At 44.0% G+C, this 26,900-nt stretch overlaps 1 protein-coding gene across 1 annotated transcript; it reads right to left on the reverse strand.

The window, feature by feature from the left end:
• Positions 1-173: 173 nt before the first annotated feature.
• Positions 174-21,848, reverse strand: THEMIS2 (thymocyte selection associated family member 2). The gene is made up of 6 exons (XM_081201962.1): positions 21,692-21,848; positions 14,746-14,886; positions 11,313-11,543; positions 6,178-7,208; positions 3,622-3,793; positions 174-1,545 (listed from the first exon to the last, which is right to left on the reverse strand). Exons 1-6 carry the CDS (start codon positions 21,783-21,785, stop codon positions 1,448-1,450), a joined length of 1,767 nt encoding a protein of 588 aa, XP_081058088.1. The 5' UTR covers positions 21,786-21,848; the 3' UTR covers positions 174-1,447.
• Positions 21,849-26,900: the final 5,052 nt, after the last annotated feature.

Below are 26,900 nucleotides of genomic sequence, written 5' to 3' on the forward strand. Positions count from 1 at the left end.
TACTATATATAGCTAACGCAAGGGTGGGGGAACTTCTCGGTCTGGGGGACTCTGGAATCTAGTGTGGCATATATATTTTACTGCAGTACTGATAAGACCTAAAAGCTAGGCTTTTTTTAGTGTGGCATAAAAAGTAGTTCAGTGACATTAAAAAAGAAAGTCAGTCAAGCCTCAAAATTTAACCACCACTTGCATTTTAGTTACGCTAAAATAGACCGTTGTCAATACACAATGCAAATGCAACTGTGCAGTTTTGAAATAGGCAAAAGTCTTATGTTGAAACCCTTAACATATTTGTGTTCCCAGTACACTGGTAAAAAACAGCTGCATTTGAATTGCAGACCCATATCATTTTATGCTTTAGCACTTTTTTTTAATGGTAGCTCTTAGGCCCCAGAAATATGTCATCTGCAAGGGAGTCTGGCAGCCCAGGTAGGAGGGACCCCTTATAGTTTCTATGTACTGCATTGTGTTTGGCATGGTTGCTTTTTGCCTAAGGTTACCACATTATTTTTTTTCGATGAATCTGGGGATCTTTCCAACTTTAATGGATTTTGTATGGTAAATCTGGGGACTGTCCCCGGGAAATGGGGACATCTGGTAACCTTATTCTAGCCTAACTTCAGGTCCTCATTTTACTGTAAGGGTGGGGACAGGCGACAGTACTCTTAAAAACCCTCTTTGTTGCCAAAGCTAAGTCTCCTGAAACAAGGAGATTGCAGTTTCTTCACCCTGGGTGGTCTTTGGTAATGTTGATTCCTTGCAGTGCTGGTGACTTATTTTGGAACCAGACTTCCTTTAGGTAGAGCATAAGGACACATGTGAGGCTCTAAAGACCACATTTCATACGTTGTGCTTTCTTCAGAATGGAGAAAGTGGTCATGGTCTGCCAGTTTGGGGCTTGGAAGTTATAATTACAGTCGCACACAGTCTCTCCTGGCACTGGGCTCAAAAGCAAGGCTGCTGCTGGGCAAAAATAATGGGAAAAGAACGAGCAGCTTGTTATGCTGGCCTAGGGATGGACAAATCTGTTTCTGGTGTAATTTCACAAGTGTTCTTTCGCAAGTCCATTCTTAACCCATTTCTACATCAACCTCTGAACATGAATGCACACGAAAGCTCATACTAATAACAAACTTAGTTGGTCTCTAAGGTGCTACTGGAAGGATTTTTTTAAATTTTGTTTCGACTATGGCAGACCAACACGGCTACCTACCTGTAACTAGAACCTCTGAACATGGTTATCTGAATATGTATTTGAGCTCAGGGTCCATAAATTCAGTGAAGTGTGCAGTATGACATTCTGATTGGTGTATTAGTCCAGGAAGTGTAAAGTTGATCTGTTTGCTTAAAAATACAGAATTCCCCTCATTCCTGAACTGGCTCTGACCATGGAAGTGGGGAACGAAAGACCTAGCCTAGCACTGTGGCTTTGTAGACAGGTATCTCAGTGTTTAATAACAGCTCTTTGCAGTTTGGAAGTCATTTCATAAACCTCCTTAACTTCTTCATAGTCATGATCCGAATCATCACTGAAAGCTGTGCCTGAAAAATAATTCATGTAAAATATTTATTATATCCCACTATGGTACTTTCGCATTCTGAAAGGTAGCATAAAATAATAATAATAATACTTCAAATCAAGCAACAATTTACTGAAGGCAATTTATTCTATATCCTCAAGTGTTCTGCATTAACTGCACATTGACATGCTGTGTAGGATTGTTTGATGAGTCAGGTGAGATTTTCACAAAGGAGGCACCACTGTAGAAATGGCTGTGTCTTGCCTAGTCTAGCTAGTTGGCAATTCAGACAGGAAATATAACACAGGACCTTGGATCATGATTTAAAGAGCATAGCTGTCAACCTTCCCTTTTTTGCGGGAAATTCCCTTATTTCAGTGCCATTTCCTGCTGCTATCCCAGATTGTTAGATATCCCGTAGACTCCCCGGGACAGGTGAGGCTGCTGATCCCTTATTTTCAAATCTGAATGTTGACAGCGATGTTTAAAGAGGCATATAAGGATCACTTGCCATATGAGCCTAAAAAAATGAGTTTGACACCTGTACACCCAGCATGAACTTAGGCCTTCAGATTCCTGCAGCAGGAACTTCACTCACTATTCCCCACAAGCAGCCCTGGTCAGCATAAATAGGTAAATTATTTTATAACACTGAGGCAGGTGAAGAAGGATAATGTTGCCTCAGCAAGAATGTGAAGCCAGGTCTCTCTCAGGCTATGTCCAGTACTCTACCATCAGTACACTGAAGGGAGTCATGCAATTAATACAAATCATTTTTATCTACAGTGGTGCCCCGCAAGACGAATGCCTCGCAAGACGGAAAACCCGCTAGACGAAATGGTTTTCCGTTTTGGAGGTGCTTCGCAAAATGAATTTCCTATGGGCTTGCTTCGCAAGACGAAAATGTCTTGCGAGTTCCTCTGCTGGTTTTTTTCCTCCCCCCTTTTTCCCAAGCCGCTAAGCCGCTTAACAGCTGATCTGCTAAGCCGCTTATCAGCTGATCTGCTAAGCCGCTTAACAGCTGATCCGCTAAGCCACTTATCAGCTGATCCGCTAAACCGCTTATCAGCTGATCTGCTAAGCCCGCTAATCTGCTAATGGGCTTGCTTCGCAAGACGAAAAAACCGCAAGACGAAGATACTCGCGGAACGGATTCTTTTCGTCTTGCGAGGCACCACTGTACTTATTCTGTTGTCCTAGTGTTGATATCCAGGGACTTGCAGGTGAAGACCTCTACTGTTGATTCCATTAATTTCTAAGATTCCTTGCTGCTAAACTACATTATTATTTAAAACTCCATTCTAATCTCTGATGCACAAGGTTTCCCCTTATTGAATATAGGTGCAATTGGAACAGTTTACTTGTTAAGGTGTGTCCATCCTTTTCATAATTTCTTGGGAGTAATCTGATTTCATAGGTTCAATTTCTAAACCATTTGCATTTCTAATTGATTCAGTCTTGCAATGATATTTATCATTAAAAGTACTAGCATTCAGCCTCTTGGACTTTTATCCTCATTTTCTCAACATCTGTGCTAGTCTGGCAAACTGCACCCCTGTGCTCCCAATCCATCTATTCTGACTAGGGTCTTTCACGTCATCTGCTATGTGATCTTTTAACTGCAGCTAACCGGGATTGACAAGAGCATATGCTCTTTTGAGTTATGGTCCCTTTCCCACTTAGCCTGTTTGCTCCCCTTTCCAGAGAATACTGAGCTAATGATTTGGGAGATCTAGGGAGAATTTGATTGGTTTGATATGTTCAGTGCCTTCACTGTAATTCAGAGCTGGGGAACCTGAGGCCCAGGGGCCAAATGCAGCCCTCTAAGCCTTACTGTCTGGCTCTGGGCAATCTACCCAGGCCAGAGCCCTCTCTAGGCTAGCTTCATACGCCCTTGAGTGTTTTTGCTTGGCTGGAGTGTACCCTTGAACTGATAAATGACTTGCTTTCCTGGATGGAAGACAATGAGGAATGTGTGTAGAAGCTAGCTTACTCAACAAAGTATTCATTGCTCCACCCACTTTATTCCTTTGGCCCTTGGGCTGAACAAGGTTCCCCACCCCTGCTGTAGTTGTTCACAAGCAAAAAGTCATTATACCTGTGGTTTGTTTCTCGGGTTTAGAACACTCCTGGAATCTTTGACGTTCGCATTCCATGGTGTACTCATTAAGATTGTTCAGGACACTCCCACTTGCGCCTGTTTGCTTAGGTCCAGAGAAGGGAAGTTTTGCAGGCTCTCTAGATGTGCTGCTTGACTTGCCAGAAGGTAACTGGTACAGGAAAACAGAACAAGTATTTTTCCCCCCTGAAGGCAATTTATATCTTAAGATGCTAAGACCAGTTTAACAAACCTACTCAAAACCCAGCCCTTAACTTCTGTCTTTAAGAAGGAAACTTAATGATTGCTTCAGAAGCCAGTGGGATAAGCTAGGTAAAGGGACCCCTGAACATTAGGTCCAGTCGTGGCCGACTCTGGGGTTGCGGCGCTCATCTCACTTTATTGGCTGAGGGAGCTGGTGTACAGCTTCTGGGTCATGTGGCCAGCATGACTAAGCCGCTTCTGGCGAACCAGAGCAGCACACGGAAACGCCGTTTACCTTCCCGCCGGAGAGGTACCTATTTATCTACTTGCACTTTGATGTGCTTTTGAATTGCTAGGTTGGCAGGAGCAGGGACCAAGCAACGGGAGCTCACCCCGTCACGGGGATTCAAACCGCCGACCTTCTGATCGGCAAGTCCTAGGTTCTGTGGTTTAACCCACAGCGCCACCCATGCCCCTGTGGGATAAGCTACTGCACAGTAAATAAGCAGAGGCTAGCAGGCTAAGAAGAATCTTTTAGCAGTGTGTTAATAGTTGAGGGCAGAGCTGGATTTTGTGGAAAGTGCCTTCCTAGAGTGCCAAAGTGGGAAGTGGGTGTCTGGCTCAGGAAGCAATGCGGTGGGGTTGAGGTAGGGCTCCTGTGTAGTTAGTTAATTTTACACTTAACTGAATGGTCTTATCAGGGGTGGATGCTTAAGATAGTATTACAGTCATACCTCATGTTACGTTTGCTTCAGGTTGCGCATTTTCAGGTTGCGTCCCACAGTGACCCGGAAGTACCAGAAAGGGTTACTTCCAGGTTTCGCCACTTGCACATGCGCAGACGCACAAAATGATGTCACGCGCATTTGCTGAAACGGCGAGTCGTGACCTGCGCATGCTCAGATGTGGGTTGCATTCTTTTCAGGTTGCGAACGGGCCTCCAGAACGGATTCTGTTCGCAACCAGAGGTACCACTGTACTTCCTGGACTTCAAATGGCCTTACAGGGGTTGAAGTTATTACTTTGCATAACTGTTGTTGGACCATTCCTGTTTATTGTGTTGAGCCATCTACCCTGCCATCCTCTGTACTGTCAGAAAGTCAGAACAAACTTTCTGAGCGTAAACACTGTTTACGCTCACCCCGCCGCGGGGATTCGAACCGCCGACCATACGATCGGCAAGCCCTAGGCACTGAGGTTTTACCCACAGCGCCACCCGCGTCCATGATATCCATGCCCAATTAACAAATCAGTGGGTTGCAGGGGGCGAGCACAATTGTGATTAGATCCATGCATGCAAAGTTAGCACCTTGTGTTAGGAATTAATCATTCATTCAACTCATGCATCCAAGTCATGAAATGGGCCACCTATACAATTTTTTAAAAGCTATTCAGAAGTTGAACAAATGGAAGAGGGGAATCAAAAGGCACAACTTGTTGGGAGACATAACTAGGTTTGGAGATGGTTCTGCCCTTACATCAGTATTATTTTGTCTGCTCCTAGGGACAGCACACAATTTGGCTTTCCCAATCTTTCAATATGATGAAACTGGTTCTGAACAAGTGAGGGTTATCTTTATTCATTTTTAGATTATGTGTACCTGTGTCGTAGCAGACACAATTTTAGAAGAAGCATTCCCAAATGAAAGAATGCCTCTTCTGAGATACCTGCAATCTATAAACTTTGAAGGCCACAAAATACAAATAAGTATTCTTTGTTTAAAAACTTGCTGGCTTATTAAGCAGTGGCAACAAGCTGGGCTATCATAATGATTAAGTAAATGATAATTTTAGGTTATATTTTAGTGGCCAAGTTTTAATTTATATATTTTTTAACTTGCTATATCTGTATTGTTCCTGCTATACCTAATTGCAAATTCAAATGTATCCCTATCGTGTTTTATGACTTCCTTGATACTGTGGGCTGGAACTGGTCTGTGACCGAAATAATAAATTCAATCAGTGGCACCTCTTTCATCAGTCAGTTTTTTGGAAATGCATTACAGTGGTACCTTGGTTTACAAACTTAATCCATTCCGGAAGTCCGTTCTTAAACCAAAGCATTCTTAAACCAAGTTGTGCTTTCTCATAGCAGCAGGGGACTCAATTTACAAATGGAACACACTCAACAGGAAGCAAAACATGTTCTTATTCCAAGGTAAAGTTCACAAACCAAAACACCCACTTCCAGGTTTGCAGTGTTCTTCATCCAAGTTGTTCATAAACTAAGCTGTTCTTAAGCCAAGGTACCACTGTAGTTGACTAAACGGTTCCAGTCCTAGTATTTAATGCTTTGCACAAACACATCCTGCCCCTGCTGTATTTCTCTAATTCTCCCGCATTCCTTATTACCTTAGATGTTTCTGCTGCATTCTTCTCTTCTCCTTTGGCCTTTCTGAGGTCCGTGTTGCACCTGGAGTCCTTTCGCTTTGGAGGTCTCGGAGGTGCTGATGCATTGCTGGGCAGTAACTTTAGCAAACGGTAATAAAAGGCCTCTGTCAACTCTTCCACCGCCGGGCTGCAAGTGGGAGGGGTGGCCTTTGCTGGCCCTCCAGTGAAGAAGAGAGACATGTCCAACCACTGTGGAGGAATGTCAAAGGTGAGAGCTGGCTCCTTAGCCAGGCTGACGGTGAGAAATTGCAAGTCGATCCTGGTCTCCAGGGTCAGGACAGAGGAGCAGCCTAGAGGATCAGAGGCACAGTCAGTGCTAAGCACCTTGACCTCACAGGGCAGCTGCAGGTGCTCCACTGCCTCAGAGATGGTATATTTCCGGCTGTCACGGACATCCTCTACAAAGCCAGCTTCCAAGAACAGGGGCACATGGATTTGCTCTCTGTCCTCATCTCCATTGTCCCTGCAGCACACAAGCATGTCCATGGCTGAAGGCTTCTTGGCTCTCGTGACCCTCAGCACCTCTAGCCGGTCTCCTACACTGAAGAAAGGAAATTCCCCTTCGCTGCTCTCACAGTCCTTGGTGACAACGACCTGCAGCTTCTTGGCTGTGGCTAAACTGAGGGCCAGCTCCGAGGTGCAGCTAAATCTGCGTGGGCATCGGCGAAAGCGGCCTTCGTAGCTGCTGGAGAGGAGGAAGTAGCAGGTCCGGGTCTTGCCTTTGCGAGAAGAGGCCAGGACCCTCCATGCTGAGGACTTGCTGTGGATGTGAATCTGGCAGCCCTTCTGTAGGTGGGAGAACCAGTCGCTCTGGAAGACCGGCAGGCTCTCTGGGGCCTCAAGGATTTCTGCCTCCGCTGGCAGGGCTTCCTCCATTGCCAGAACCTCGCTGAGCATCAGCGGCTTAATAAAGTGGATGTGCCGCGACTCCTTGGTGACGTCGACCACCTCTACATCCAGGGTAGAGTTGATTTGCACAACGTCATTTCGAACTGGAGAAATAAGCACCACATGGTCATTAAGAGCCCTGGCAAAGATTCCCACAAACAGGAACCTGACCATCAGTTGAGACATCCTGTGGAAGCTGTCTTTGGAAGTTGGGTGGGAGGCTTAAGGGAGAGAGGACTTAACATATATATATATGTGTGTGTGTGTGTGAACTTCTGGGCGTTTCCACCTGTTGCCGTCATCATCATCTAGACTCCACAGTCAGCCAGTCTTGATCTCAAACCATTAATGCAGAGGTAGGAAACCTGTCTCCCTCCTGCGGGACTTCAACTGCCATCAGTTGGAGGGCCACAGTTTTCCCATCAACTGATTTAATTCTGCCTGGCCTTTGGCTTGGAGTCAATTTTATTCCCTCCCCCTCGTTTCTTTTTTCCTTTCTCCTCCTGTGATGAGGCTGCATTTTAATGTTTTAATGTTGTATTTTAATCTTGTTTTTAAGTTGTATTCATTAAACTTGTTTTTATTATTGGTTGTTAGCCGTCCTGAGCCCGGCCTTGGCTGGGGAGGGTGGGGTATTAATAATAATAATAATAATAATAATAATAATAATAATAATAATAAATTATTATTATTAAATGATGTTTCATGCTGTCCCCCTTTGCCCAGTTTACTGTTATATTGAGTTCCTTGTTTCGCTGCTTTCTCCCCTGGCATTTATTGTCTTACCTGTGCCTCTTGTGTGTTTCAATAGTATATTATTTTTTTTTAAAGTGTGTTACTAATGTAAGGTTTTAGTCAGTTGTGAAGGGCAAAAGAAAACACAAAGAGGTAATATGTAAGTGAAGGATTGGGGGCAGGGAAGGGGAAAGAGTGGCACCAGTTTGGTGCCTTCGAGGGAAAAATCAAATCCTTTTCTGGCAAGGGTGGCTTAGCAGTGCCGCAAGAAAGAAGCAAATGGCAAGAAATCAGTTCCACAATCCGGCTGCAGTGTTAACTCAGGACTGGAGAACCTGTGCAACTGGTCAGATGTTGCCGGACCACAGCTCCCATCATCTTTGACCCTTGGCCATGCTGGCTGGGGCTGATGGGAGTTGTATTCCAGCAAGATCTGGAGGGCCACAATTTACCAACCCTGTTTTGATTTCATACTGCAGCAGCTTTCCTCCCGTGCCAAATAGCAGTTTCAGGGGCAGAAGAAGCTTGGTATGGGCAAAAGCCCTTCCCTTGCACCACACAGGCTTCTATTTTAAAAGGATGAGGCATGAAAACTGGGCAGTATTCTGCCATGTGCCATGAGCGCAACAATTGCTGCTAGTGTAGTGGGACTTCCCCTCTCTTCTCCCAAATATGCTCCAGTGTGTTGGGGAACCCCCAGAACAGATTTAGGTGGTATAGAAGGGGTTTCAGTTGCACAGGCAAATAATCCTTACGCTGATCAATCATCCACAACCTTTAAAAAATTAAGCATTTCTGCAGCTTGAAACTACTTCGGGTAGTTGAAATACCCTATGAATTTAATGTAACAAATAATTTAATGTATTTTTTGTAGATCTGCAAACATTGGGGTTCTCCAAGCATTGTCTATTGGCTGTATAACCAATGACACAGTTTGAATATTGAAAAGAGAAGGAATGATATTGCTAGTGCTTTGCATTTTATTTACTACTGCCATTCAATTCAAAAGCCCAGCATAAGGACAATAAATTTGAATCACACAACTGTCAATAAATATAATAAAACAGTACAGTGGTACCTTGGTTCTCAAACGCCTTGGTATTCAAACAACTTGGAACCCAAACACTGCAAACCTGGAAGTGAGTGTTTTGGTTTGCAAACATTTTTCGGAAGCTGAACGTGCTCCATTTTGAGTGTTATGCTTCCAATATGAGTGCCACACTTCCGTTTTGAATATTGCACTGAGGTCTGTCTGTTTCTGCTATTTATTTTGCATTTTTTGTCTCTGTGGCTCTTTTCGTTTTGTTTTTGTGACTGTGTGGAACCCAGTTCAGCTACTGATTGATTGTGTGACTGCAGTACATAGTTTATTGCTTTCATTTTATAGATCAATGGTCTCATTACATAGTAAAATTCATGTTAAATTGCTGTTTTAGGGGTTGTTTTTAAAAGTCTGGAATGGATTAATCCATTTTGCATTACTTTCTATGGGAAAGCGTGCCTTGGTTTTGGAACGCTTTGGTTTTGGAACGGACTTCCGGAACGGATTATGTTTGAGAACCAAGGTACCACTGTACCATGAAACAGGCAGTAGATGCATGTACTACAATCACAGTGGCAAAAATATATTGGCCATCAAACGCAGTTCCCAAAAGCCTCCCAGAAGAGCTGTGCTACAACCAGCTGGTGGAATGTATATGGTGATGGGTCCAGGGTGGTTTCCTTGGGGAGGGTATTCCAAACCATCAGTGCCATGACTAAGAAGGGGCCTGCTTTTTGTACCCACCTGCCTCACAGCAGTCAAAAGGGTAAGGACCTTAGATCACTGAAGAGCATCTGCTTTGCATGCAGAATGTCTCTCGACTTCAGTCCCTGGCATCTACTGCCTGAAATCCTGGAGAGCTGCTACCAGTCAGTGTAGACAGTACTGAGCTAGATGAATCAATGGCCTGATTCGGGATAAGGAAACTTCCTGTGACATAGACTCATAGAAGCGTAGACTCATAATGAGTCCCCACACTCATTATCAGCGGCATTCCAGAGTCTACAGGGGAATCCCATCACCTGCTGCTATGGCTGTACTCGGATGGATCTGCAAATGGTATAAATATGGAAACCATCTCTGTATCTCTCTGTCTTTGTAGAACTCGCCACATGCACCAAAATTCTTCAGCATTGGTGGCAAGAACGGCAAATCTGCCTCTTGATTTCTCTTTCTAATTTCGGTAGTGTTAAGGTCAGCTTTCCCTATTGCCACATCAACTTTTGATTTCTTTTTAAAGAGTCCTTATGGAAATTTATCAGCATTGTAGTGCGATTTTCTCCTAATATACACATTTGTATTCACTTTTGCCTAATATGCGCATTTTTGCTAAACAGTTTTCCCCAAAATAATGCATTTTTATGTGCTTTTCACTCGCCTACAAATTTTTCTGCAAACTTTGCCCTAGTCCCGTATTTTTCGCTCTATAAGACGCACCAGACCACAAGACGCACCTAGTTTTTGGAGGAGGAAAATAAGAAAAGAAATATTCTGAATCTCAGAAGCCAGAACAGCAAGAGGGATCACTGCGCAGTGAAAGCAGCAATCCCTCTTGCTGTTCTGGCTTCTGGGATAGCTGCGCAGCCTGCATTCGCTCCATAAGACGCACACACATTCCCCCTTACCTTTTAGGAGGGAAAAAGTGAGTCTTATAGAGCAAAAAATACAGAATATAAATTTTTATATACATTTACTTGGCTAGAGAGCTGCACTGCAAAATTTGGAGCCTTGTGAATTTTGAAGGATGGTTGTGCTTCAGTTCGCCTACAGTGGTGCCCCGCAAGACAAATGCCTCGCAAGATGGAAAACTCGCTAGACGAAAGAGTTTTCCGTTTTGGAGGTGCTTCGCAAAACGAATCTCCTATGGGCTTGCTTTGCAAGACGAAAATGTCTTGCGAGTTCCTGCGGGTTTTTTCCCCTTCCCCCCCTTTTCTAAGCCGCTAAGCCGCTTATCAGCTGATCCGATAAGCTGATAAGCCGCTAAAAGCCGCTAATAGCGCTAATCCGCTAATCCGTCAATGGGCTTGCTTCGCAAGACAAAAAAACTGCTAGAAGAAGAGAATCACAGAACGGATTCTTTTCGTCTTGCGAGGCACCACTGTATTTCTTCAGAGAGTGCCAGTTAGATAGGTTTGCCTTTCAGAGTGGAACTGAATTGAATTTCACACAGCTACCATTTTTGTAACCCCTAAACGGCATGGGCTTTCCCATCGCCTGATATCAGATTCTTTAAGCAGGGAGATATCAGGGTCTGAACCTGAAACTTCCCGTGTGCAAAGAAGATGCTCTATCAGGAAGGTATGTTCCCCGAGCAGACATTTTGGCAGATGTGTACACATGTACCTTGCCTTGCAAAGGCAAACCAAATCACACTCTTCCCTCCACCACGCCTTCCCAGCCTAGAGGAAGCCGCAGCTCAGTCTATACTTACAATGCATTATCACTTTCACTTTATACGTTGGGTAGAGCTGGACCTCACTCTTGCCAATTTCCGGGCAGGTTAGCCTCTTCCGCCGCAAGACTGCTGACCGCAGGACCTCCTGGATTGTGTAGCGCTGTGGCTTTTGGCAATCCAAAAACTTGTCCTTGAGGAAGGGAGAGCCACGAGAGAAAGATTTCCTCTGTGCTCCACGTGGCAGTTCTGAACTGGGCTGAAAAAGACCTGGGTGGGGTATGCAAAATTAGAGTTGTTATTTTAAGTAGCTATATCCTGAGAGGGTCCACCTGCAAATTGCCAGGGTGGGGGTGGTGGAGAGGACACCGATTTGCATAGCAACTTCATGTGCTAATTTATATGCACAGATGCCAAATTATAAGTAATTCCTATCTGAAGGAGTGTCTCCACCCCCATCGGTCTACCCGGACACTGAGGTCCAGCACTGAGGGCCTTCTGGTGGTTCCCTCACTGCGAGAAGCCAAGTTACAGGGAACCAGGCAGAGGGCCTTCTCGGTAGTGGCGCCCGCCCTGTGGAACGCCCTCCCACCAGATGTCAAAGAGAACAACAACTACCAGACTTTTAGAAGACATCTGAAGGCAGCCCTGTTTAGGGAAGCTTTTAATGTTTGATGTATTATAGTATTTTAAATTTTTTTTTTGGAAGCCGCCCAGAGTGGCTGGGGAAGCCCAGCCAGATGGGCGTGGTATAAATAATAAATTATTATTATTATTATTATTATTATTATTATTATTATTATTATTATTATTGCTTTAATAGGAATACAGTACAATCTCACCATAGCAGGAAAGACCAGGTGGCTCAGGCGACTGCTCAGTCTGACTATGGGCAACTCCAAGTCTGCTGCTCTCTCTTCATAGAGCTCTTGATCTTTAAACTAGACTTGGACTGAACAGCCCTTCAAAGAGAGGAATGACCAGTGTGATGAGTTGTGGCCACCTGCCTGACACCAGGTTACCTGGATGGGGCAGGGCAGTGGCGAGGTTGCAGGCAGGGCTGGTGCAGCAGCAGAGCCAGTCAGGTGCTTCCGCTGATGGTCTGCACTGCCCTAACCTCACCATTGCCTTGCCACATTAGGTAATAGTAAATAATAAATAATAATAATAATAATAATAATAATAATAATAATAATAATAATAATAATAATAATAATAATAATTCATTATTTATACCCTGCCCATCTGGCTGGGTTTCCCCAGCCACTCTGGGCAGCTTCCAACAAAATGTTAAAATACAGTGGTCTGTTAAACATTAAAAGCTTCCCTAAACAGGGCTGCCTTCAGATGTCTTCTGAAGGTAAGCAGCAGCGATGGCAGTGTCAGGAGTGCCCCACCTGTTCCTGGCACTGTTCCGTGTAAAGCAAAACATATGACAGCTCTATACATGCCAACTTTCATTACAAGCTATTTCTAAAGCAATAAAATACAAGGCAAGAGCTGTGTACACGCCGGAGTGTTAATTCACATGGGCTTTTGTGCACCATCATCCACACACAAACACTTTCGGTTGAACTCAAATCTCAGTGTTTCCCATTCACACCTGTGGGTGGTACTTGATGGGATGCATTTGCACACTGTGTTTTGGTCTCTTTCCCACAATTAGTACTGTACTTCTTCACCCTCCCTATTCCAGGAACCTAATGTCCATTGTGGCCATGCATGCAGGTAGACCAATTTTTTAACAGGGTACAAGTTTTCTGACAAACCAGACTTGCATAAACTATTACCTCTTCTTTGTTGTGCCTGTTCCCACTAGTAGCCCACCCTCCCTAAGTTCTAGAAACCAGTCCCTTGTGGGCATGACTGCAGCTATTTGTTTACCTGTGAGTGAGAAACAATTATTTTTGGGGAACAGGTTTTCTGATATATCGAACCTGCACAAAACAGAGGGTTAAGAAAATAAAGTTGGAGGGGGTGGGTGGGTGTCAGGCCCTAGTAACAGCCCATTAAATAGTGCCTCTCACCAGTGGAAGTAGGGCGTGTCGGCACCCGTGTCCAAGGATAAACTCTGTGCAAGTACATCACATTGAATACTGAATACACAGGTCATCAGGAGGGACCCAGTGTACATTTAAAGTACATTGCTTCCTCCAGAGAATCGTGGGAATTGTAGTTACTCCCGGTCCCAGCACCCTCAACAGCTCCCAATATTATTTGCTTTAAATGTATGGTGTGCATACACAGTCTGAGCCTGGTCTACCTAATAAAGTGATTGTGTGCCAGGTCCTGCCTTGTCTTCTAAACCCCTGGCAAATCCTGCTCTTGCAGATGACATATTCACTCCGGAGAGAAAAAATCGCCAGGCTCTTCTGTTTCCTTGACCTACAAGAGGGCTCATCTGATTCATATTGTGAAGTTTGAAGAGATGAGAGTTAATGGCGCCAGAAGTCCCGGTCCTTTGGCCTGGAGATGCCAGGGATGAAAACGGGGGCCTGAATTCAAAGCCCATGCTTTACTGCTGAACTACGGCCCAATGTATGGCAGACTGCAACAGCTAGATCAGGGCAGATAGCTGAGAGCATGCAACACCTCTGCTAAGACAACTGCACTGGCCACCCATAAAATTATTATTATTATTATTATTATTATTATTATTATTATTATTATTAATAATAATACTTTTTAAAAATTTATATCCTGCCCATCTGGCTGGGATATAAACCCACTGAGGTCATCCAGAACAGCAATGGCAGCTGTTGCCCACATTATAGAGCCGCAGCTTGTCTTAATCAGAAGTCGGGAATTTGGTGTCACTAGTCTCATGTCCCTCTTCTCTGCCTCGATACTGTTTCTGCTTAGCCACATCCTGGTGTCTGTTCTCTTAATATGTGCCTTCCTTCTGAGTCACTAAATTTCTATCCTTGCCTTAGTCTTCGAGGCGTCTCTTGAAAACTCATTTTTCCTGCTAACAGGACTATGCCCTTGTTTAAGATTTTCTTGAGTAGCCAGTCATTTTCACAAATTTTCATACTGCTTTTAATGCTTTTGAAAGGTGTTTTTGTATTGCTGTACACAGCCTCAGTATTCTACAAGAGGGTGGGTTTATAAATGCTGTTATAGCTAACTAAACAAAATGCAATTTCAGCCAAACCATGCCTACCTGCCCAAAGCACCTGACATTATTTATGATGTCATATATGTTATGTAAGGTGAGACAGGAAGCAGAAGTGGCTCACCAGTTGTGTGTTCCACATGGAAGTCCACTGTAAAAGTAAACATAAAAAATCCACACCCACACTGGAGATATTTTCATCTCAGTGTGCAGGAGGTGATCTGTGAAAATTCCACTGTGGGTACTACTAAAAAGGGCAGAGGACACTTTTTTGTATTGTAAACTGTCTTGAGAGCATGGGAACCTTCAGCTGAAGGACAGTACAAATTTAATTGAACAAGCAAACAATGCACATACCTTTAAAATCCAGCGGCAGCTCATATATGTGCCCATTCTCCACATTCTTGCAGGAGATGTTCTGCAGCTGAACATCAATAATTTTCATCAGATCTCCTGTTGATAAGCAGCATTCATTGCCAGAGACTTCATAAACAGATCCTGGAGAAAGTGGAGGTCTTAGTTAGTATACAGGAAGACAAACTGCTAGCAGGGTGGTTAAAAAGACAATATGGTAAAAACATTAGTCATCATCAAATATCCTTTATTAGGCATGGTAAGCCACATATTATCAAACAGACACCGTATACAAATTGTGCAAAATACGAGCTCAGCATAACAAGTTTTGTCCCAGTCAGATCTTTTAACTCCAGAGGAAATCAATTTGCATAACTAATACAACACTACCACATCGCCGATCAATTAAGAACCACTAAATCTCTTTATAATGGCCTAGTCTTTCTACATGGACAGCACTCAAAAATTCAGCCACTATTAAAGTAATTTATAATAAATAAATAAATAAATAATAAGAATAATAATGTTTTTAAAAATTACTTTAAAAACATTATTATTCTTATTATTAATTAATTAATTAATTAATTATAAAAGACAATATGGTCTAGTGGGTAGAGTGTAGGACCAGAGCTGTGGTCCTGTTGGTTCAAATCCAGGGAGGGACTTTGAAGAGCTGCTGTCTCTCAGTTTTAGGAGCCCCCCCCTCTTTTCTCTAATGTTGGGAATAGCAGTATTGTCCTACCTTTCAGGGATGCTGTAAAGATTTTTAAAAAATAATGAAAAGCATTCTACAAATACTAAGTGTTATTATTATAAGATCAGATTATTATGATAATAGCCTTTCAATAAAGGACTCCTTTGAATTGAGGACTGTCCTCTGTAAAGCAGGGCACACAGCCACTCTAGGCGGGAGACACAATGCAACTTTTCCTTACAGGTTTGGGAGTGGGGGCGGGGGGGGGGGAACGAATCTGTTCAAATAGCATTCTTTGTTCCCAGCGGCGTAGCATGGGTTGTCAGCACCCAGGGCAAGGCAAGTAATTTGCGCCCCCTAACCCGGGGCAAGGCAAGTGATTTGCGTCCCCTAACCTGGGGCAAGTAATTTGCGCCCCCTAACCCCTAACCTGCCGCCGCTGCCAGCTTCTTCTTGCTGCTGCCTGGTCTGGTCTGGTGTGGTTCTCTCCCGCGCTCAGCGCTGTGCTGGGCGGCCGCTGCACTGTCCCTCCCCCAGATAGTCCCTCGCTCTCTCTCCGCACCGCACGCCTGGCACCCACCCCCTCCACAGTGGGCGGCAACCCAGCGGCTCGGATCGGATTCGCACAGCCAGCACTGCAGTGAGAGAGAGTAAGTGAGCCAGGTAGGGGCAGAGAGCTGCGAGTGCGAGCGTGCCCCCCCCAGATGTTGCGCCCGGTGCGGCCGGCCCCTCCTGCACCCCCCACGCTACGCCACTGTTTGTTCCTCTTTTTAATGCCCCTTTGGAAAAGAGATAGCTTATATCTGCTTAATCAAGTGCATGCAGAATCCAAATGAGGGAAGGGAAGGCACAGGTGTGTGTCTGACTCAGAGCCAGCCTCAAGATTCAAGACTGGATAAAGGTAAAATGCCACACAGGTGGGCAATGCCTCAGATCAGTGCTCCCTTGCCCTAACAGACCACAATCAAGTGACTAAAACCAGCACAACACCTTCCCACTCTTTCTCAGATCTCTTTTCCCCCATTCTTCCTTGCCCGCCCCATCTAACCCCATTTTGCTCAATATCCTATTTCCCAGCCACCAATCACGGGCCCCATCGCTTTGAAGCAGACTTCCCTAGCTCGGTACTATGGAAAAGATCCCTGAAAGCATGAGACCATGGGTAGGCAAAGTAAGGCCCGGGGGCCAGATCCAGCCCAATTGCCTTCTCAATCCGGCCCACGGACGGTCCAGGAATCAGCATGTTTTTACATGAGTAGAATGTGTCCTTTTATTTAAAATGCATCTCTGGGTTATTTGTGGGGCCTGCCTGGTGTTTTTACATGAGTAGAATGTGTGCTTTTATTTAAAATGCATCTCTGGGTTATTTGTGGGGCATAGGAATTCATTCATTCCCCCCCCCCCCCAAATATAGTCCAGCCCCCGCAAGGTCTGAGGGAAAGTGGACCGACCCCCTGCTGAAAAAGTTTGCTGACCCCTGCATAAGACCAATCAAATCTGAGTCATTTGCAGATGTTAAATCTTAATTCACACCTCTCTCTCTCTCTCTCTCTCTCTCTCTCTCTCTCTCTCTCTTTATTTCATAAAATTTGTACACTGCTTGTTTGTTTGTTTTTTTAAAAATAACCCTCTAAGTTCTTTATGATGCCTTTAGCCTTTCCAATTTGCATGTTCCTAATTTGTATACATGCCATCCTCAAGTTGGTATTCTCTATTCTGAGCATTCGTCAATGCACACAACTCTATGCCACTTTCTGCTGTAGGGGAGAGAAAGGGGAAGCCCACCAGGCCTGAAATAAACCAGCCCCCTGCTGTTCCCACGCCCATGCAAGCTACTCCGAAGGGTTCTGCTTAGCTTTGCCCTCCTTTAACCCAAGGCTCTGCAATCTGTCACAAGAACTTCCTGATTTCACATACCCAATCTATTTTGTCTTCCCGGTAACATCACCAGTTCCCACTTTTCAACTTCTATGACGCAATATGTGTAGTTTGCCCTTCCGCTTTATAGCTTCCCTCAATATCTTCCATGCTCAGGCCAAAGAAAGAGAAAGCCCAATGCAATTAGGGACGGGGGAGAAATAATATGAAATGCATACTACCAAATTTGCAGGGTCTGAAACAATACACAAACTGAAACAGCCCCTTTTTCAAAATTCATACCTCACAGAATATTGCAATGCAGTTCTTCAGCTGTGTAATGTTTGCAAAAATGCATATGGGTTGTTGTTAGAATCTGTCTCAAAATACAATGGAGTGTTGCCTCCAGGGGCGAAGTCAAATCAGTGGAGATTTGTGGCTGCAGAGACCAGTAATTGTTTTGTTGCATTAGCAGAACCAAAGTGAACTCTACAAGGCACACACCTGGGCAGTGTATATGGAGGTCGTGGGCTGCCTCAACAACATGACCCCTCCCCCTCAGCCTTGCTGATGTGGCACCAACCTGGCTGCAGGAGTTGCTGGAAGGAGATGTACAGACGCCATCCAGCCATCTTGGGGACTCCATTTTGGATTTGAGTAGGTTTTACTCCTTAGCCTTTTCTTTTCCAGAAGAGGTCTCACAAGGCAGCATATGGGTGAAGTGTGCATATTAGTGACAATTACACCAAAAAATGCATTATATAAGGAGAAATTGCTTTGCAAAAATGTGCATACAGTGGTACCTCAGGTTAAGAACTTAACTCCTTCTGGAGATCCGTTCTTAAACTGAAACTGTTCTTAACCCGAGGTACCACTTTAGCTAACGGGGCCTCCCGCTGCTGCTGTGCCGCTGCTGCACAATTTCTGTTCTCATCCTGAAGCAAAGTTCTTAACCTGAAGCACTATTTCTGGGTTAGCAGAGTCTGTAACCTGAAGCGTATGTAACCTGAAGTGTATGTAACCCGAGGTACCACTGTATTGGACAAAGTGACATACTATTGTGTATAATAGGAGAAATTCAGACTAAAATGCTGATGAATTTTCATAAGGACTTCAATAAGTGAAATCTCAAACCAATTTGGATCTTTGAAGGACTGAACTTAAAAATGGAGAGAGAGAGAGAGAGAGAGAACTGAGGGAAACCAAAATTGACAGATTTACCCACCCATACAAATAAAACAGGAGTCAATACAGGAGACAACACAGGAGCCCTGGCTGGATCAATGTGTGAGAGAATGAAGTGAGAAAGCAAAGCCCTGCTCTCAATGTCTCCACACGTGAATACCACTTTAGACCAGGGATAGTCAAAGAAGTGCCCTCCAGAGAGATTGTTGGACTGCAGCTCCCATCATCCACAACCAGCATGGCCAGTGGTCTGGGATGATGGGAGTTGTAGTCCAGCAACATCAGGAAGGCAATCATGGGCAATCTCATGGGCAATCTCTGCTTTAGCCCTCTCCACATTCAGCACAAAGGTCTGGAGGATCAGATAAAGGCTCTGATAAAAAAGCGGGCAAAGTAAACAAGTCAGCAGGAAACAATAAAGAGGAACCCTGAGCAGCAGTTTCAAATAGCATGCATGCCACAAACGCACACCATTTAAAAATTAAAATCAAATCTAAGATACACTTAGAATCCCCACGCACTCTAGACTCACACATATTTGCTGAAAACAGGTTTCTTTCTTCAAACTTTTATTTTTCTTACTTTCTCCAAAACACTGATGTAATTGCACACGTGATTGTTGTGACACAGAAACTTCCATTTTTCAAAATTGTGTCAATTATAAAGGTGTCTTAACAACATTGGTCATAATAGCAAAATAGCAAAATTCTGTCAAAACAGTATCTTAACACCATCTTAGCCATCTCTTAATGTTTTATTTCACTTTCCAAATTTACTCCAATAAAACTTTGAGGCTAAGATGATTATCATTACATATGTCTTTTAAAAAGGTTGCTCATTCTCCTCTTCCCAAATTGTGGCATCAGAATGCAATGTTCAGGCAGAAGCTCATTGGATGCTTTTGGTGTCTTAACACCATTTTTCTACCTAGTATACATATATAGCCTGAAATGTGGAGGAGAAAGACTTTGTGCTGGCCATCGGGCAATGGGTTTTTCCACCTGCCTTGCCCCATCAACCAACCCTAGGAGCATTATCTGCAGATGTCTTTTCACAAACTGAATAGAGTGGAAGATTATTAGTCATGGGGGTGGGGAGTGTGGGGGTGTGAATTCAACAAAACTTAAGCTTATTTTTTATCTGCTATTTTGTTAATGTTAATATTGTTTTATATACAGTGGTACCTCAGGTTAAGTACAGTGGTACCTCAGGTTAAGTACTTAATTCGTTCCGGAGGTCCGTACTTAACCTGAAACTGTTCTTAACCTGAAGCACCACTTTAGCTAATGGGGCCTCCTGCTGCCGCCGCGCGGTTTCTGTTCTTATCCTGAAGCAAAGTTCTTAACCTGAAGCACTATTTCTGGGTTAGCGGAGTCTGTAACCTGAAGCGTATGTAACCTGAAGTGTATGTAACCTGAGATACCACTGTACTTAATTCGTTCCGGAGGTCCGTTCTTAACCTGGAACTGTTCTTAACCTGAAGCACCACTTTAGCTAATGGAGCCTCCTGCTGCCACTGCACGATTTCTGTTCTCATCCTGAAGCAAAGTTCTTAACCCGAGGTACTATTTCTGTAACCTGAAGTGTATGTAACATGAAGTGTCTGTCAACCTGAAGCGTATGTCACCTGAAGTGTATGTAACCCGAGGTACCAATGTATTATGAATGCTGTAGTGCATTGTGAATGCTGTAATTGTGTTGTTTAGCTTATTTTTTTAGTTGTTTTGTTAATAGTGTTTTATAGACGGTAATTGTTTTACTGATGATTTGTTAATTGTTTTATATGATTTGTGTTGTATTTGTGATGTTCTATTATGTTATTCATTGTTTGTAAGCCACTTTGCAATTTATGTGAATGAAAAGCGGCATAGAAATAAAACAAAACAAATTGAATCAAGTCAAGTCATGCCACTTCAAGATCCAGCTTCTTAACCAGCCTGACTCATTGCTGCCCCAAGGCCACCCTCCTCTCCAGCCTCCACTTCCGCCACCGATTCTGAACTGCTCTCTGTCACAGACTCTTCCTGTTCACTAAAACCTGTTACCTCTTCAGCTTCCGACACCCCTCCTCCCAGTCTGCTCCCTCTTCTCCCTCTGGCCACTCATGGTCATCCCACCGCCAATCCCTGGGCTCTGAGCCTTCTTCCCTTGGGGGCTCCCCACAGCTGCTGCCTCCCACCACCTCCTCTGCATCCAGCCAGCCCATGGCAAGTGGTCCGTGGAAGGAAAAGGCTTGGGGACCACTGTTCTATAGTGCTAGCAATGGAGGTCTATTAATTAACCTTGACCTTCCATCCTCCCAAGTAAATTTGTTGCATAAATGCTGCACCATGGCTCCTGATCACATCCAGGAACAGCCTTGCTCAAGTCACTTAGGAAGGTAAGAAGAGCCCTCAGAAGACAGAAAAAAAGGTTGACCTAGTCCACCATTCTGTTCTTCACAATGGCCAACCAAATGCCTCTGGCAAGCCTACAAACAGGCCTACATGAAAGCAACAGCCCTCTCCCATTTTCGCTTGTCAGCAACAAACATTTCAAGGTATACTTTCCCTGAACATGGCAGCCCCCTTTTGCTGCCGTTGGCTAACAGCCACTGATTGACATATACCGTCAATTTGTTGATAAGAACGCGGGGGGGGGACGGGGGACATGCCAATGTCTTCTTCAAGGAACTTGGATCAATCAGACCTGAGGTTTCCATTTCCCATAGTGGACAAGCAGATACCTTTGGCAAGTCCAAAAGCTGGGTGGGAGATCAGCGACGTCTCCTGTTCCCACTTCCCCACTTAGACACAGTTGTGGAAGGAGTCCTCACGCACAACTCTTTCACAGTGAGCAACACAGTCATTGCTTCCCCAAACCCTGAACACTGGCCATCTCATCGCAATGGCTACGCAAATCAATCCTGGCATATCGTAACAGCTTTGGGCAGGTCTGGGCAGAGGGGAAGCAGCCAGGGAAACTTGCACTGGAACTTGGAGGGCTAAGTTGGGAGGGGGGGCACCAGGGGCTTGCTGGCCTTATGCTGTCCTGCCCAAGAACAAGACTCTCATCCCAGGCCAATCCTGGCTTTGAGTTAAGATTGCAGCTCAAGCTTTGACTTAATTACAACCAGCATGCTCAAAAAGCTCCATTACTTGTCTTCACCTCCCGCCTCCCAACTTTAGGATGAATTTGCTGGCGGCAAAGAGAGAAGCAGTCAGTGATGCTCACCTTGGAAGTAGACTCCAGAGCAGATCTTCACCACTCTAGGCAAGGAGCAAAGATCCAGATCGCAGATGTACTGGTGGAAGGAAACAGAATCCATAACTCCTGTTGCAGGCAGTGCTGCTGCAGTGTGTGGGAGAATTTTCTGCTCTGCAGGACAGCTGTGCTGCGTCTGTGGATGTTCAGCTGTGATTTTCACTTCCTCTTTCAAGGGTTGTCTTAAAGGGGTAGCCTTCACCAGACTGGGTTTAATGCTTGGCACTTAACAAGAAGTGCAACGCAGACAAGAGGTAGTGGCTTATTGTGGTGACAGTGCACCACATAAATGGGCTGTGTCACCTGAGCTTATCCTACTGGTGGCCAAATTGCCATTTAAAGTACCGTAGTCAAGTTTGACAGGAAATCATAATGCAGTCCCTGGGTGATTTGAGACATGTTCACAGCCTACAGTTAAAGCACTCTTATATCACGTTAACAGTCATGAGGAATCCTGGGAACTGTTGTTCGTTAAGCGTGCTGGAAATGGTAGATCTGTGAGGTTAGCACCTTTTGCAAAGTTCCCAGATCTGTGAGGTTAGCACCTTTTGCAAAGTTTTTGTTTGGTTTTTTGGGGGGGAACCATGACTGTAGAAGTGTGCTTTAAATGTATGGCACCCACCAAAACTGCACCGTTGGAAGTGGCAGAAGAGTGCTTTTGCACCTTTTTGAAGCAGGCCTGCAGGAAATGTACAGTTTCGCACAAGGAAGTTCTCAGGTTCAGGAGGGATCATGATGTAGTGGTAGAGCACATGCCTGCTTTGGATGCAGAAAGTTCAATGTTCAGTCCCTGGTATCTCCAGTTAAAAGAATCAGGTAGCAGCTGATGGGGAAGACTTTTTCTGCCTGACCTTGGAAAACCACAGAGGAGCAGGGATAGGGGAAAAATTCGATTCAGTTCACTTTTAAAGGCAGGTCTATGAAACTAATGCCTTACAAAAACAACCAGAGAACTGAAACACAACCAGCCACCTTTCAGAATCCACACCCATCCAAATTTTGCAACGCAGTTCTTCCAACCAACCAATGTTTACAAACAGGCATATTATTAGGGGACAGTATGTAGACAAATGAATATACTGTGGTGGAGAGTAACACACAAGAATGCAATCTATTAGGAGGAGAAATTGCTTGCAAAACTGTGTACATTAATCAAAGCAGCATGCAAAAATGTGTCGATCAGGATAAATCTGCACTAACGTGCTGGAGAATTTACATGAAGTTTTTTTTTTTTAATTGCTGCAGAAATGTGGAGAACTGAATTTAACATTCATAAAAATGAGAAATTAAGAGAACTGAAATTGACAGATCATTCCGCCCCACTAGAGGAGACAGTCTTCATCCGGGTGGCCCAATGCCTTGACCTGATATAAAGCAATTTCCTATGTTCACATTGGCTGCAAACCAACTTTTGCACATCTAGCAAGGGTTTTATGCTGATATACAGCTACTAGGGACTGCTTCCCCCTCCACATGACCAACCATCTCCCTTTACAGGTCATTCCCCCTCACCCCAAGCCTTCTCGCCCCTCCACAATGCTTCTCCCCCTTACACTGGGGTGGGGGGAGATATGCTTTATATGTATGGTGCATATGCAACCTAAGTCATGTTTAGAAATGCACTCAAGGCACCTTTTCAAACAACAAATACTCCCTGGAGGATGAAGTGATATGAAGGTTCAGAACAATGGATACTTAACCTGAAGGAAATATTAATCAGTTGGAATCTTTAACTTTAAAATCAAAACGTATGCACACATATACAGCAACACTGATACAATATGCAGTCAAGCAAGTAGCATCTCACAGATACACTCCCATGGAAGTTGGATAAAGAAACAATAAACAGAGTGGTTTTTTAATGGAAAAAAATGTGTGGATTTAAAAAACCCCACTGATGTGCAATTTTTAAAGTTTCGGCTTCAGTTTCTCTTTCAAAGAATAGCCTGGTTGAAAATGAAAGCTAAATTTGAAGCAAATGCATAGTTTGTTAGAATTTCTCTATGAGCCTCTTAAGAAGTGATGAAGCTTCCGCTTTCATTCTTTTATTCATTTATTTTTTTAAGAGAACTTTGTGGAAAATGCTATTCCGACAATACCTTGGCCCCCAACATCAATTATCTGCTGAAAATCCTTCAGGATCCTAGCAACACAACATTTAGGGAACCTACTGAGGAAATGTTTGTTTAAGAAGGCATTCCCTGAAGTGCGGCCTAGTCGTTTATTATTTTATTAATTGTACATCTATAGAAATGGTTTTATTGTTTTTAGAGTTTGTATGAATGGTTTCAATTGTTTTTTGGAACTTTTCCAGGGGTAAATTATCTCGTTTTTATCTTGCTGGACACAGCTTTGATGGCTTCTGGCTGTGAGTCAGTTTCTAAATTTCTAAGTAACTACAGTGGTGCCTCGCAAGACGAAATTAATCCGTTCCGTGAGCCTCTTCGTCTAGCGGTTTTTTCGTCTTGCGAAGCAACCCTATTAGCGGCTTAGCGGATTAGCGCTATTAGCGGTTTAGCGGCTATTAAAGGCTTAGCAGCTATTAAAGGCTTAGCGGCTATTAAAGGCTTAGCGGATTAGCGGCTAAAAGGCTATTAGCGGCTATTAAAGGCTTAGCGGATTAGCGGCTAAAAGGCTATTAGCGGCTTAGCGGCTTAGAAAAAGGGGGGGGGAGCGAAAAAAAATCGGAACGCTTGCAAGACGTTTTCGTCTTGCAAAGCAAGCCTATAGGGAAAATCGTCTTGCAAAGCAGCTCAAAAACTGAAAACCCTTTCGTCTAGCGGGTTTTCCGTCTTGTGAGACATTCGTCTTGCGGGGCACCAGTGTAGATGAATACATTACATACGGGAAGCCTGTTCTTCTCCAGAGTCCGGTCACTGATGACTATTGACATCTATTTCCTGGAAGTCTCACTTTACACATGTACGCCTTTCAGATCTTCTTTTTGAAACTCTTGTTTTCCCCTCCCCCCAGCACACCTATTTTTATGCATCACAAGGCAGAATCACACACATTCATGACCAACCTTTGTAAACTCAATAATGGCTTTAAAATAAAAAAAGTGAGTCTGTTTTGGTCACCCTTGTTACAAGATAGAGTTTCAGTGGTATGATCCATGGTACTTGGGGCTATCATTTTGCTGTGGTCTAAACCACAGAGCCTAGGGCTTGCCAATCAGAAGGTTGGTGGTTCGAATCCCTGCAAAGGGGTGAGCTCCCGTTGCTCGGTCCCTGCTCCTGCCAACCTAGCAGTTCGAAAGCACGTCAAAGTGCAAGTAGATAAATAGGTACCGCTCTGGCGGGAAGGTAACCGGCATTTCTGTGCGCTGCTCTGGTTTGCGAGAAGTGGCTTAGTCATGCTGGCCACATGACCCGGAAGCTGTCTGCAGACAAACACCAGCTCCCTCGGCCAGTAAAGCGAGATGAGCGCCACAACCCCAGAGTATTCCGCGACTGGACCTAATGGTCAGGGGTCCCTTTACCTAAGGCAGTGATATAGGGTAGGTTGCTGGCGTCCACAGGGTGGGGGCTAGTATTGCCCCCCCCCAGTGGACTGGGCAGCCCACATGGAGGGTGAACAGAGCAGTGGCCTAACACATTTATTTGCAACCACCAAAGGGGTTAATTAGGAAGCTTAATGCACTTATTCACAACACCAGCCCAATGTGCTTTATGCAACGTCCAGAGTTCTAAAGACCCCGCAAAACTTAGAATACAGTGGTACCTCGGGTTACAGACGCTTCAGGTTACAGACTCCGCTAAGCCAGAAATAGTACCTCGGGTTAAGAACTTTACCTCAGGGTGAGAACAGAAATTGTGCGGTAGCGCTGTGGCAGCAGCAGCAGGAGGCCCCATTAGCTAAACTGGTACTTCAGGTTAAGAACAGTTTCAGGTTAAGTACGGACCCTCCAGAACGAATAAAATTCTTAACCTGAGGTACCACTGTAATAGAATTGTGGAGTTGGAAGGGACCCCAAGGGTAGTCTTAGTTCAATCCTCTGCAATTCAGGGAATTCTTAACATACCGGAGCCTGCTTGGCTTTACAGTGGTGCCTCAGAAGACGAAATTAATCCGTTCCGCGAGTCTCTTCGTCTTGCGGTTTTTTCGTCTTGTGAAGCACGGCTATTAGCGGCTTAGCAGCTATTAACGACTTAGTGGCTTTAAGAAAAAGGAAACAAACTCGCAAGACGTTTGGTCTTGCGAAGCAAGCCCATAGGGAAATTCGTCTTGCGGAACGACTCAAAAAACGGAAAACTCTTTCATCTTGTGCGTTTTTTGTCTTGCGAGGCATTCGTCTTGCGAGGTACCACTGTACAAATGTGCTAGCAGTTTTCTTTCAGTATATATTAAGAGCCAGTGTACTATAGTGGCTAGAGTGTTGGACACGCCCCCCAACTCGGCTATGAAGCTCACTGGGTGACCTTGCCATCTCTCAGCCTAACCTATTTCACAAGGTTGTGGGGATAAAATGGGGAGAACCATGTTCATCATCTTGAGCTCTTTGGAGAAGATGTGGTAAAAAAAAATTATTATTATTATTATTATTATTATTATTATTATTATTATTATTATTATTATCTTGGAAGTCCCAATTAATACAGGAACATGCATATACAGTGTAGGATGTAAGATTAGGGTTTCTTTCTGAAATGCTATAGTTTTTTTTTTTTTAATAATATTTTTATTTGCTTTTTCCCCAAGGTCAGAATGCATCGTCAATGATACAGCAAAAGCGATTTTACCGAAAGAAAGAAAAAATTAAATACAAGAAAATTCACTTTTCCAAATCTTTTTTCATAATCAACTGGACTTCCCCACATCTTCCATCCCGTTTTCTTTGCAATAAAAAATAAACAGCAAATTGATACCTTGTTTTATGTGTTTTTTGTACTTTCATCTAATTATATACTCTAAAATTTAAACTTTTCACAGTCATAACTTAATTTCCATCATTTACAAATCTCAATACTGAAGCATGTTTTTCCCAAAACTTAGCAAATTCTCAACATTCATATAACTTATAATGTTTTTGTAAATAGTCCTTAAATTTTTTCCAATCCTCTTCCACTGCCTCTTCTCCCAGGTCTCGGATTCTGCCAGTCATTTCGGCTAATTCCATGTAGCCCATCAGTTGCGTATGCCACTCTTCCAGCGTGGGTAACTCCTGTGCCTTCCAATG

The sequence above is a fragment of the Podarcis bocagei genome (assembly GCF_964188305.1).
Source record: "Podarcis bocagei genome assembly, chromosome: 7".
Lineage (NCBI taxonomy): Eukaryota > Metazoa > Chordata > Lepidosauria > Squamata > Lacertidae > Podarcis > Podarcis bocagei.